The sequence below is a fragment of the Pelophylax lessonae genome (genome assembly GCF_965119305.1).
Source record: "Pelophylax lessonae genome assembly, chromosome: 5".
Lineage (NCBI taxonomy): Eukaryota > Metazoa > Chordata > Amphibia > Anura > Ranidae > Pelophylax > Pelophylax lessonae.
Genome location: NC_138772.1, coordinates 44,202,589 through 44,215,692, shown reverse-complemented (window position 1 = coordinate 44,215,692; position 13,104 = coordinate 44,202,589). Strand labels below are relative to the sequence as shown.

Genomic DNA, 13,104 nt, shown 5'->3' with positions numbered 1-13,104 from the left:
CCGAACCTTATCCACCCCCGTCATGTACTTAAAGATTTCATTCATGTCTCCCTTTTTTGTTCTTTACTCACTACTGTACATGTTAATTTCCTGCAGTCTCTCCTGATATGGTTTATCATTTAGACCATTCATCATTTTTGTTGTTCGTCTCTGGACTTATTCTATCTTGACAATTTCTTTTTTTGTAAGTTACGTCTCCCAAGCTTCACACAGTATCCTAAATGGGGTATGACTAAAGATCTACATAGAGGGATCAGGATTTCCTTACTCCTGCCAGTGATACTTCTAGTGACAACTAAAAATCTATATTGAAGAATCAGGACCCCCTCCCTCCTGCTGGTGATCCTTAAAGTGATAACTAAAGATCTATATAGAGGAATCAGGACCTCCTGCTGGTGATCCCTCAAGTGAGAACGAAAGATCTATATAGGGGAATCAGAACCTCCTCCTTCCCACTGATGACAACTCAAGTGACGACTAAAGACCTATATAGAAGAATCAGGACCTCCTTCCTCCTGCTGGTGATCCCTCTAGTGCAGGGGTGTCAAACTCAATATCATTGTGGGCCGCATCAGCATTATGGTCGCCCTCAAAGGGCCGGTTATTATTTGTATTATTATACAGGATTCATATAGTGCCAACAGTTTGTGCAGCGCTTTACAATATGATTATATCTGTAGGATTAGATGTCCAGAGCCCCCCACGCCCCCTTACATCCTAACATGAGATGTCAAGAGCCCCCCCCCCACCATCAGAAGTCAAGAGTCACCCACCCTTCCTTACATCACAATGCACCCCCTTACCTTGTGCTGCTGCCAGAAAGAAGATGCGGATGGATCTGGGAAGAAGAAAGTACGGGGTCCAGAGGAGGGCTGGAGTCCGCTTACAGGGTCTGCTGAATGCTGAGACCAGGGGAGGCAGAGGCAAGGTGGTGTTGTGGCTCCACAGAGAGGTGCAGGATCTGTAGGAGGAGTTCTGCCCTCCTCTCTGCTGCGAACTGCTGGGAGGGAGGGGGGGGGGGTGGGTGTTGATGGGCAAAGACAAGCCTTTCTGAAGCTGCACAAAGGCGTTCTGTCCTCTCTGCTGCTGACTACTGAGACAAGGTGGGGGCAGAGACAAGGGGGGTGCCGCAGCTGCAGGAGAGGTGCGAGGGCCACATGAAATAGCCTGGGGGGCCGCATTCGGCCCACGGGCCTTGTGTTTGACATATGTGCTCTAGTGATAACTAAAGATCTTTATAGAGGAACCAGGACCTTCTTCCACCTGATGGGGATCCATCTAATGAGAACTAAGATCTATTCAAAGGTATTAGGACCTCCTTCCATCTGCTGGTGACCCCCTCTACTAAAGATCTATATAGAGGAATCGTAACCTTCTTTCTCCTTCTCGTGATTTCTCTAGTGACAAATATTTCTATGGAAAATCAGGACCTCCTTTTGAGGAGATGTCTGATGTTGGAGGAAAACTCTTCTAGTAGAAGTTACATTTTTTTGTGTGTGTCTCATTACAGCTTTCCAATTCCCCATTCTGTCCTCAGCATTCAGCTACTTACTGACTGTCATCCTGTTTATCGGGAGGATTCTCCTTGACTTTCGACTTTTTCTTACTTTGGTGACTTAGCTTGTTGAAGGGATCCTGTAAACTCTGGAAGAGATAGACTTTTTATAATTACATAGCTAATCAGGTTAAAAAAATAAATAAATAAAAAAGACATAAGCCATTGAGTTCAACCACATTTGAAGGGAATCTATCACTTAAAAGCCCACCCCAGAATGATTTGTACTTCTCATTGTCGCACTTCTGTGTCACTCCATTCATCCATGGGCCTAGATTCTGTGTAAGCTATGTTTTGGAGCTTACACAGGGTTAATAACCAGCTCCCCTCTTTCATGTGACATGTTTAAGCCTTAGAGCTTAGAGGGAGCAGTGATGTCACTCCCTTTGTGACAGTACTGATGCTCAGTGATTGGACACTAAGCCTGAGCACTGCATCATGGGAGGATGACACATGCTTTACCATACCCAGAAGTGCTAGTTGTTTCACGCCAATAGATGTGTTGAAAAAAAAAAAAAATAGATGTGTTGGAAGAGTGCTGGACTCAAAACAGAAAAGTTAATGTCTTATGGCGCGTTTCCACTGAGCTTTCTGATACGGTTCGGTACGGTACGCTATTTATGCCGTTTCCATTATGAATGGTACCCTAATTCCGAACCGTACCGTACCACTTTTTGGTACCCTTTCGTTGGGGTACCAAGCACATTAGACCCGTACCAACTGGGTGGAGCTACACTCTGCAGAACTTTGATTGGTTGACAGAGAATCGTCTATCACAGCTTTCCTGCTGTGACCAGCTACACCACGCCTATCATGAAAAGGGTACTATTGGCAGTGGAAACGCAATGTGTACCGTACCGAACTGTACCGTACTGAACCGAACCGTACCGTACCACTCAGTGGAAACGAGGCATTAGATCTAGATTTTGGAGGCAGTTCTCTGTCAGCCAGGGTATCCTTGAGGGACCCAAATGGAAGCTAAAGGAATGTGGAGAGAGTAGAAGCACCGCATGGATAATGTGAATCCAGCAAATATTTATTTTGCAAGACAAGGGGACAAAAGAGAAAGCCAATACCCTTAAGTTAAGGGCTCAGTACTCCCCACCCCCCCTCCCCTTTCATCAGGACTTGAAGACTGATATAGAAAATAATGAACAGATTGTGAACTAAAGGGTGGAATTGTGTTTGGGTAGCTGGTCAAGCAGCCAAATGTGTTGGCTCTCTCATATTGTTGTGGAAAACTTTTATACTTGTGGTGTTCTTATGCTCCCCAGATTCCTTAGGTATTTTGTGCTGGCAGCAATGAAAGAAGTAGCAGCAAGGGGAAGCTATGGAGTGTAAGATGGTTGGAAAATGAGCTTAAAAACAGACTCTAGTTCAAAAGTCAACACTTTGAATGTCCAAGAGATTCACAACCTCATACTCCCCCAACAGGTAAGTGTATCCAAAAATTCCAGTCTCCCAGACTCTAACCAGATCAGCCAACCCACGTTCTCCTCTCGTGTGCTCCCGAAAATGGAAAACTCATATAGTGTAATACCTTCAACATTATTATATAATTTATATTTATATTATTGTGCTCACAATATTGTGCATATGTTCAATACATATTCAATATATATTCTTTAAATTGTGCTTACATTACTTAGTGCTCTTTTAAGTGCCAAAAAAATGGCCCAATGTGTTCAACCAAAGTGCACCTTCCCCCATGAACCAAACACACAGGGTTGGGTGATCTCACTTATAACTCCATTATTAATAAACGTGCTTCTCTAGTGAAACAATGCTCAGCTCCCCATACACAGTTAAATGGCAGGACATGTAAAGAGTAAACTAATAATGCAGAAAATCCCATCCAAATCGCATTTATTAAAGTTAGAATGCTCACATAGGCAGGTGGTGTAAGGCTTCCCATAACCAGGATGGCGAAATGGGCACATTTCCGGTTTCGGCGTAAGCGTCCCGACGTTACTTCCTGACGCGTTTTTTCAAAATGACTTTGTCAAGGAAGATTCAGGACTTGGGGATGGTATGAAGGAAGAATTGATTTGGAACTAGATGTGTTACAAAATGTATTTTTTGGGTAAGAGTATAGGCAAAAGGGGGAGAAAAAACGAGTCACTGATGATTTCACATGCATGTTGAACATACGCACATGTAAGTACAATAATATAAATATTATAAATTTAATGGTAATATTGAAGGTATTGTACTATATGTTTTCTTTTTTTGGGAACACAAGAGAGGAGATCAGAAGAACAATGAAGAAGACACGGAAGGATATGGAGATTAAAGCTTAATTGGACCCATGTACTTTGGGTAAGCTGATCTGGTAAGAGTCTGGGACATTGGAATTTTTGGATACACTTACCTGATATGGTATTAAAGTGATTCTTTTGGACATTTAAAGTGCAGGACTTTTTGCATTTATTTAAAAACAGACTCTGTCACTTTTGATGGGCAAGATGAAAGGGTCTCCAATTGGACAACTGGAGCAAAGTGTGAGGAGCTAGACAGATGTCATGGATTTCGCACACAGGCTTCACAAAAGATATAACGGAAGATACAATAGACAATGTGTTGCACTTTGTGTGTCATCTCCACAGATGTGGCCATTGTTCCAGAAAATGTTTGCCGTTCTCAGAACAAATTGAAGATGTAGAGAAGTAGCTCCGGTTTCCGGGCTTGGCTGGGAAAATAACCTGTTTATCAGTCAGCTTTCAGTCGTGACTACAAAAATAACCTGAAACCAAACAAGAGATGGCTCCTGGAAACGGTTATAATAGTAAACAATATTTCTTCCCCTCGTGCCATTAGATGAACGCCCACACGCGCTGGTAATTAATGGAGCTGGAAACTGCCAATATCTCCTCGCGTAGGTTTTTTGTCACACATTTTATTAATGAACATATTTTAACAACTGAACAAATTGTCTCAAAATATAACTCATCGCCCCAAAGTACTCAGATGGGAAAATAACTTATGAGTCAGTGATGGTGCCTGGGTCCAGCGCATACTCGCTTTTCTTAAATTAAATATATATTTTTACTAAAGTGTGACTTCAGCCAAAACGTGCTGTTTTTTTCATTGTCAATAGAATAGGAGTCAGAACTTCTGTTAAGTTTTTTTTTTGCTGTCCTCATTGAATAAATGTACCCTTGCCTCCTATCTGAATGATACCAGGACAAGAAATTAAGGGGAACAGGTGTCACCAGAACAGAAGACTCCTTCCCCATTTCTCCTGAATAACTGTGCATTTGTGGGTGTCTCTGTCTACATTGGAGAGGCATTCTACCACTTCCTGTCCTAGTGACACCCTGTCACTAGAAAAGAAAGTTAAATTCACTCAAATGGGGACACAGACAGACAAGAAAAACTTAAATATAGGATAAGGGATAGAAGCGCCCTCCATGTATAAAAGTCCAGAATGATTCGTTATTTAAAGGCCAAATCTGGGAATTTTGAAAATTCACCCTTGCAGTAGGGCCCACACTGCAAGGGTTGACTGTGCCCACGCTGCAAGGGTTGACTGCGCCCACGCTGCAAGGGTTGACTGCGCCCACGCTGCAAGGGTTGACTGCGCCCACGCTGCAAGGGTTGACTGTGCCCACACTGTAAGGGTTGACTGTGCCCACGCTGCAAGGGTTGACTGCGCCCACGCTGCAAGGGTTGACTGCGCCCACGCTGCAAGGGTTGACTGCGCCCACGCTGCAAGGGTTGACTGCGCCCACGATGCAAGGGCTGACTGCGCCCACGATGCAAGGGCTGACTGCGCCCACGATGCAAGGGTTGACTGCGCCCACGATGCAAGGGTTGACTGCGCCCACGCTGCAAGGGTTGACTGCGCCCACGCTGCAAGGGTTTACTGCTGTTTTAGTCTAAAAGGAGAGCAAAAGCACTTTTACTTACCCAAACCTTTGTTTCCCTGGCAGATGGTGTTCCCCCATGTCTCGGTGGTGGACTGTCCCTTGGCGCAGGGCCGAGGGTAACATAAGACTGCTTAGGTAGCTACTTTAGGGCGCTTGGGTGGGGGGGATGGTGAAATCCAAAGTCCCAGCCACTTGCTGGGTATTTGGACAGGGCCACTGATAAGGGTGTAGCACCTGTACCGGGCTGGGGCAGCAGGGGAGGGGGGCCCGGGCAGCAGGGGAATCAGATGTAGGAAGGAGAGGGGGATTATTGGTGCAACGGGGGGGGGGGACCAAGGGAACCGATTCCCCATATCTCTCTCCCTGCAACAGCTACAACAACAGTAGAGGCAGTTCCTCCTCCTCCTCTGTACAGAGCTTTCTGCGCATTCACTGCTCCTGGTATTTCACCAAAGTCCCCCCATAAATAATAAAAAAAAAAATATATATATAAATATATATATATATATATATATATATATATATATATATATATAAAATGGTGTTTTTTTTTTTTTTTTTTAATTAGGGGCTCATTCACACGGTTTCTTCGACAAATGCATAACCCTGCCCCCTCTTTACACACTGCTGTTTAGTGGCAGTTCAGCACAAAGCAATGGATCTTGCATCCGTCTTTATGACATCAAGACTGTAGACTGCTGGAGCATTGGAGAGAAGATGCAGTGGAGTCTGGTTAAGCAGTGTAGAGGAGCAGGTAAGTAAAGAGTTGGGCTTTAAAATCACCAAGGAAAAAAACAACACGCTTCAGGGGCTGAAGAAGTCCCTCTTCTTCAGGACCTGATAGGCTCAAAATAATGAAATTTAGAAAAACTCAACTAAGGCTTCCAATGAGCCTGTCAGCAATACCTTGCCTGTCCTTATGATATTATTGCCTGGTCCAGATTTCATTCTTACAAGCCTATTCAGTCCGGATGAAAGGGGAATTTTACGACCCTTGAAACACATTGTATTTTTCTTGGCGATCTTAAATAAAATACCATTCTGGACCTTTATACTTTGGATGGTGCTTCTATCCTCCATTTACATATTCCATCTTGAGAAGTCCTATAACAAATAGAGTTGGCAGTCAACTCCAATATAAAAACTCCATCACCTGAAGAATTATTGAGCAGTAAAAACACGACAGAAGATCTTACCTATTCCCGCCCTGTCCAAAATAAAAAAGTGATGGGAAATCTTTTCAGCTGGGACAAAGACCAAAGCTCACCTAAGCAGAGTGAGAAAGGGATAGATCTTCTGGCAATGTTTTTTTTTTTCTGTTCGTACTTTCCTTTCCTGGTGACAACCTTTCCCTCTTGTATGGGTTTCACAGGGACAGAAAGTGAAGAAAAATCTCCCTGATAGGGACACTAACAGAAATAAAATGACAAGACATACATTTTCCCCACTCGACCTTAAAAAGCAAAAACATTTTGTTTAAAAAAAAAAAAAAAAAAGACACAGTATTTCCTTTCTAGAGTACAGATGTCACAACTTCAGCATTGGAAGAGAATGCTTTGCTTACCTTTATTGTAGTGAATTCATATGGCTGATACCCCTTGAAGCTTTCATGAATTGCTGCCATTGTGTGAGATGTTTTCTCCCAAAAATGAAGCAAAGTTGTCTATTTAAAAAAAAAAGGCAAAGAAAATGATGTGGATCAGTATTGTCAGGCACAGCTCAATTCACTAAGCTTCATGGCATGCATTCTTTGCCATGGTGGTCATTACTTTTTGTTCTCATTAAGAGCAATTTTCCGTAGCTATCAAATAAAAGTTTCCACTTGCTCTTAGCTCCTATATGTAGCACTACCCCCATAGGGGCCACTGGTAATAACTGGTTCTTCCCTAAAAGTACAGAGACTGCCCACCACTGCAAGCACCAGTCCATTTACACTGGCTCAAGTAACACAGTCCAGGGGAGGTCTTTTTAGTATTTATTACTTGAAGAAACTTTAATAGGAAAAGGGTTTAGGGTCAAAGGATACTCCAAAATCAATCGATAGCAATGATAGGAGGACAAACTTCTCACTAATCTTCTTACAGCAACCTTTTTTGGAGGTGACAGGGAATCGCCAGTATATCCAGGACTTTATAAGAGCAGTCTCAGTCCACAAAGCAACCTCTGGCACTTAGATACTTCTAGCACAAGTCCACAGCTAAGCCTCTACTCAAAATGTCTATGGGGCTGTCTGCCACCTAGCCGCCACAGGTAGATCCTCAGTGAGGGAGCATTAGCATCTGAATGGACGGATGTCTTTTTTCAATCTCGCCAACTATGTAACTATGTAACTATGTAGCAGTCTTCCCGGGGCCCTCAGCCCAGCTTCTGCTAAGAACCAGACCACAACTCCTATTTCAGAAACTCTCTCCTAGGTGCATTTGCCCCCCAAGGGGAATGAACTCCCAGAGCTTCCCAATCATTTATCACCTTCCCAGCCACATTCTGGATGCCTGCATACAGGGATCAGCTGGGACACGATAAATACACCGCTCAAACAATTAAAGAAACACTTTTTAATCAGAGTATAGCATCAAGTCAATTAAATCCCTGGGATATTTATCTGGTCAGTTAGGTAGCAGAGGGGGTTGTTAATCAGTTTCAGCTGCTTTGGTGTTCATTAAATTAACAACAGGTTCACTAGATAGACAACAATGAGATGACCTCCAAAACAACACATCCCAAAGATTCTCAATGGGTTAAGTTCTGGACTCTGTGGTGGCCAATCTATGTGTGAAAATGATGTCTCATGCTCCCTGAACCACTCTTTCACAATCTGAGCTCAATGAATCCTGGCATCGTCATCTTGGAATATGCCCATGCCATCAGGGAAGAAACAATCCATTGATGGAATAACCTGGTCATTCAGTATATTCAGGTAGTCAGCTGACCTCATTCTTTGGGCACATGCAGTAATTATCCAATAGGATAGTTCCTGCATGCTTAGTTTAGTTAGTTGCTTAGTTAATTCCAGGTGGCGACTTTTTTTTTGGCCAAGCGGCAGTATATATATATATATATATACATACACACACACATATATATATACATACACACACACACATATATATATATATACACATACACACACACACAGTATCTCACAAAAGTGAGTGAGTACAGCCCACACATTTTTGTAAATATTCCCCATGGTGAGGCCTGTTCTGAGTGGAACCTGTCCTGTTAAACCGCTGTATGCTCTTGGTCACTGTGCTGCAGCTCAGTTTCAGGGCCTTGGCAGTCTTCTCATAGCCTAGGCCATCTTTATGTAGAGTATATATATATATATATATATATATATATATATATATATATATATGCACACAGTATCTCACAAAAGTGAGTACACCCCTCATATTTTTGTAAATATTTTATTATATCTTTTCATGTGACAACACTGAAGAAATTACACTTTGCTACAATGTAAAGTAGTGAGTGTACAGCTTGTATAACAGTGTAAATTTGCTGTCCCCTCAAAATAACTCAACACACAGCCATTAATGTCTAAACCGCTGACAACTCACTGTACACTCACTACTTTACATTGTAGCAAAGTGTCATTCTAGTAAAAAAAAATGGTCTTCAAGTGGTTAAATATTTATGTATTACAAGTACCTATATAGCGCTTTACACATATATTAGGCCCTTTTCACACCAGCGGACTGATCGGGTCCGCTTGTCCGTTTTTCAGGCGGACTAGATCGGACCACCTGTTGTTCTCTATGGGGCGGCGGATGTCAGCAGACATGTGACTGTTGTCACCTACCAGCATCTGATCGGGTCCGCTAAAAACAGACAAATAAGGATGCGTTCGCCATCTGCCCAGCGTATCGGATCAGATGACAATCGGATGGAAAAGGACATGCAGTCAGTTTCCATCCGACTGCCCCATAGAGAGCAGCATAGCAGAGCAGACACGGACCGGTCATCAGCAGAAAGATCCCCCGATGAGCAGGCGGATTCGCATGGATGGATTAAGCTCCGTGTGAAAGGGGCCTTATACATTTACATCAGTCCCTGTCCTCAAGCAGCTTACAATCTGAAAGATTGTATTAACATGCCTTATGATATTTCACTTATATATTTCAGTTTATGCCCATCCTGTGATGAAATGTGGGCCCTTGCATTTACATCGTAACGAGCTAGACGGACAACCATTCATAACAACCTTGGACAGCAGACAGCTGTATTTTGCATATAGATGAAAAGACATTGACATGTTCAACACTTTTCCATTCATTCATTCAGACACTTAACGAGTTAAGGCTTAGCATTTAGATTACAAGACATTTTGCATAGAGACTGACACCACCATAAACAATTGACAATTGCTTACATTAACACAGGCAAGCTGAACACAAGACGGACCGATACTACAACAAAACACCTCATATTGACACAAATGCATGGCGAAAGCAAAGGCCCTTTTATGTACTATTCTGTCTGATATGTGCTATTGACTGATGAATTATAAACCGGTTTGGAGCAGTCTTTCCCGCTCAAAACATGCCTTAAATATGAGCTTCACGTGCAATAAAATTAGTTGTGACTGCACTACGTTTGAGTGCTATGTGTTGTCATAACTCCGGGCCGGACGGGGGTGAATTCACTATCTAGAAAGGGGGGTTAGCAACTGAAGGGCTGTAATATCATCGTGATTGCCTCCTGACAAGATTTGAGCTAACAGTTTCAATCTAAGGTCCCTAGACCTTAGGGTAGGTTCCTACATACACATACTAGGGCCAATTAACCTTCCAGCATGTGAATTGATATTTATATTACTTATAAACAGAAAGGTATTGAAACTGATTTACAGAGGAGTTGAGAATCTTTATCGGATGGCAGTAAAAGCCCAGCAGGGGCTCTAATCCTTCCCCACTAAACAAATAAAGTTTTGGCAGAACATACACTATGGTTTCGGAGGGTTTGATTTTACAAAAAACACATGAAAATAGAAGGCTGGTACCTGGTATGAAGCCAAGACATGAGATAACAGGTTACATCTGCTGGCACGTAGGAGATCCACCTTCTCGCACACGTCTGTCTTCAGTCTATCGAAAGTAGATTTGGTATGACGGACCTGAGCCTGGACCTGAGGAAGGAAGAAGAAATCCTTGTAAGACTTGGAATGCCCCATCATGCAGTTCTATATGTGCACGGTAATGCTGGATTTTTCACTAAAACACACAAAAACAGCACATCCCCTTCTTTAAAACTGAACTCCGGCCGCATGGAAAGGGGGGGCAACTACATGGCAAACAAGGTTTTATGTGGAGAAATGTAAGGTAGTGTATTTAGGGGCTAAAAACAAATGCAAACTACTCACTGGGGGGGGGGGGGACCTCTGGGGGAATCCAGGATGAAGAAAAATCTGGGGGTCCTAGTGGATGACAGACTAAGCAATAGCATGCAATGTCAAGCTGCGGCTACCAAAGCTGGCAGAATATTAGCATGCATAAAAAGGGAATTTACTCCAGAGATAAAACTATAAAGCGGACACTTTTTAAAACGTTGGTCCGGCCACATCTGGAGTATTCTGTCCAGTTCTGGTCACCAATCCTCCAAAGGGATGTGCTGGAGCTGGAGAGTTGTCCAAAGAAGTCCAACAAAATTAAAAAGGGGACTGGAGGACCTCAATTACGAGGAACAACTACAAGCACTAAATGTATTCTCGCTGGAGAAGAGACGCTTGATAGAGGACATGTCGATTTACAAATATCTCAATGATGATTCCAACGTAGGAAAAAAACAATTTAGTCTCAGGGAGTGTAAGAGGACACGGGGCCACACAATGAGATTGGAGGAGAAGCGGTTTAACCTTGTGTTGGTTCACACTATGGCAACACAACTTCGGGGCGACTTAATGAAGTCGCCGTGCACCGCGACTTCGGCGCGACTTGCACCGACTTCACATAATGGAACTCAATGCAAGTCGCTCCGACTTTGTCCAAAAGTAGTGCAGGAACCTTTTTCTAAGTCGGAGCGACTTGAGTCGCTCCTATTAGAACGGTTCCAATTGCACAGCACGGTCCACGACTTGGACAAGTGGACAAGTCGTAACAGTGTGCACCGGCACTTAGGCGGTTTTCACTGTCAGGGCGATAGAGATGTGGAACTCTCTCCCACAATTGGTGGTGTCAGCAGGGAGTATTGTAAAACTGGATTGCGCAAAATCTGGTGCAGCGCTGCATGGTAGCCAATTAACTTCTAACGTCAGCTTGTTCAATTAAGCTTTGACCAAAAAAACCCCCAAAAAACTGGAAACTGATTGGTTTCTGTGCAGAGCTGCACCAGATTTTGCACTCTTCAGTTTTAGCAAATCAACCCCAGGGTGTCACCCATTTCAACCACTTGTTGACCGTCCTATGGTAGTTTTACTGCTAAAGGGCGGCAGCTTTGCGTTGGATCACTTCTATATACACACACATGTGATCCCGCACTTCTGCCTGCAGGGGGCGTAAGTGCCAGGCACTCAATGACCCATCTAGCGCCCCCGTTTTAAATTTCACCAAAGCAGCTGAAACTGATTAACAACCCCCTCTGCTACTTAACTGACCAGATCAACATCCTAGGAGTTTAATTGACTTGATGCTATACTCTATTTCTTTTTTTTGAGCAATATATATTTTTTTCAGAATTGTCGCTCTTTTTTTGTTTATAGCGCAAAACATGAAAAACGTAAAGGTGATCAAATAACACCAAAAGAAAGCTCTATTTGTGGGAAAAAAATGAAAAATTTTATTTGGGTACAGTGTTGCACAACTGCGCAATTGTCAGTTAACCACTTAAGCCCCGGAAGATTTTACCCCCTTCCTGACCAGGGCCTATTTTGCGATTCGGCACTGCGTGACTTTAACGGACAATTGCGCGGTTGTGCGACGCCGTACCTAAACGAATTTGACGTCCTTTTTTTCCCACAAACAGAGCTTTCTTTTGGTGGTATTTGATCACCTGTGCGATTTTTGATCATGCGCTATAAACAAAAAAAGAGCGTCAATTTTGCAAAAATAACAATATTTTTCAAATTTTTTCATATGAAATTCCCCCCAAAAAAATGTAAAAATCAAAATGTTTTAACATTTTCGGCCAATTTGTTTTATGCTACATATGTTTGGTAAAAAAAAAAAAATTGCGAAAAGCGTATTTTGATTGGTTTGCGCAAAAGTTATCGCGTTTACTAACAAAGGGAAAGATTTTTGTCATTTTTGTTGTTTTTTTTAACGCGTAATGGCGGCGATCTGCGTTTTTTTTGCGGTACTGCGACATTGCGTCGGACGGATCGGACCCTTGACTGACATTTTTGACACTTTTGGGGTTACCAGTGACATTTCTACAGTAATCAGTGCTATACGTATACACTGTTACTGTAAAATGACACTGGCAGTGAAGGGGTTAACTTTTTTTGAGAGGAAGGGGTTATGTGTGTCCCTAGGGGCGTGATTCTAACTGTGATTGGCTGTGGCTTGGGCTGTAGCAACAATGATCAACGGTCCTACATAGTAGAACCGTATGATCACTGTTTCTACACAGGGGAGAATGACAGGCGGCTTGTTTACATCAGCCGCCTGCCTTTCTCCCTCTGCACCGACGATCGCCGAGTGACCGGCGGACACATCGGGGGGGGGGGGGTCCGTGACCGCG

General features: G+C 43.1%; 1 protein-coding gene across 3 annotated transcripts in view; it reads right to left on the bottom strand.

The window, feature by feature from the left end:
• The window catches only part of ICA1 (islet cell autoantigen 1), a 132,055-nt gene that overhangs the window by 21,932 nt on the left and 97,019 nt on the right, over positions 1–13,104 (bottom strand). For all 3 annotated transcript variants that reach the window (XM_082258117.1, XM_082258116.1, XM_082258118.1), the window contains exons 7-9: positions 10,430–10,555; positions 6,989–7,087; positions 1,553–1,644 (exon numbers count right to left, since the gene is read on the bottom strand). In XM_082258117.1, coding sequence (XP_082114243.1) covers positions 1,553–1,644; positions 6,989–7,087; positions 10,430–10,555 — 317 coding nt within the window. The remainder of the gene's footprint in view (positions 1–1,552; positions 1,645–6,988; positions 7,088–10,429; positions 10,556–13,104) is intronic.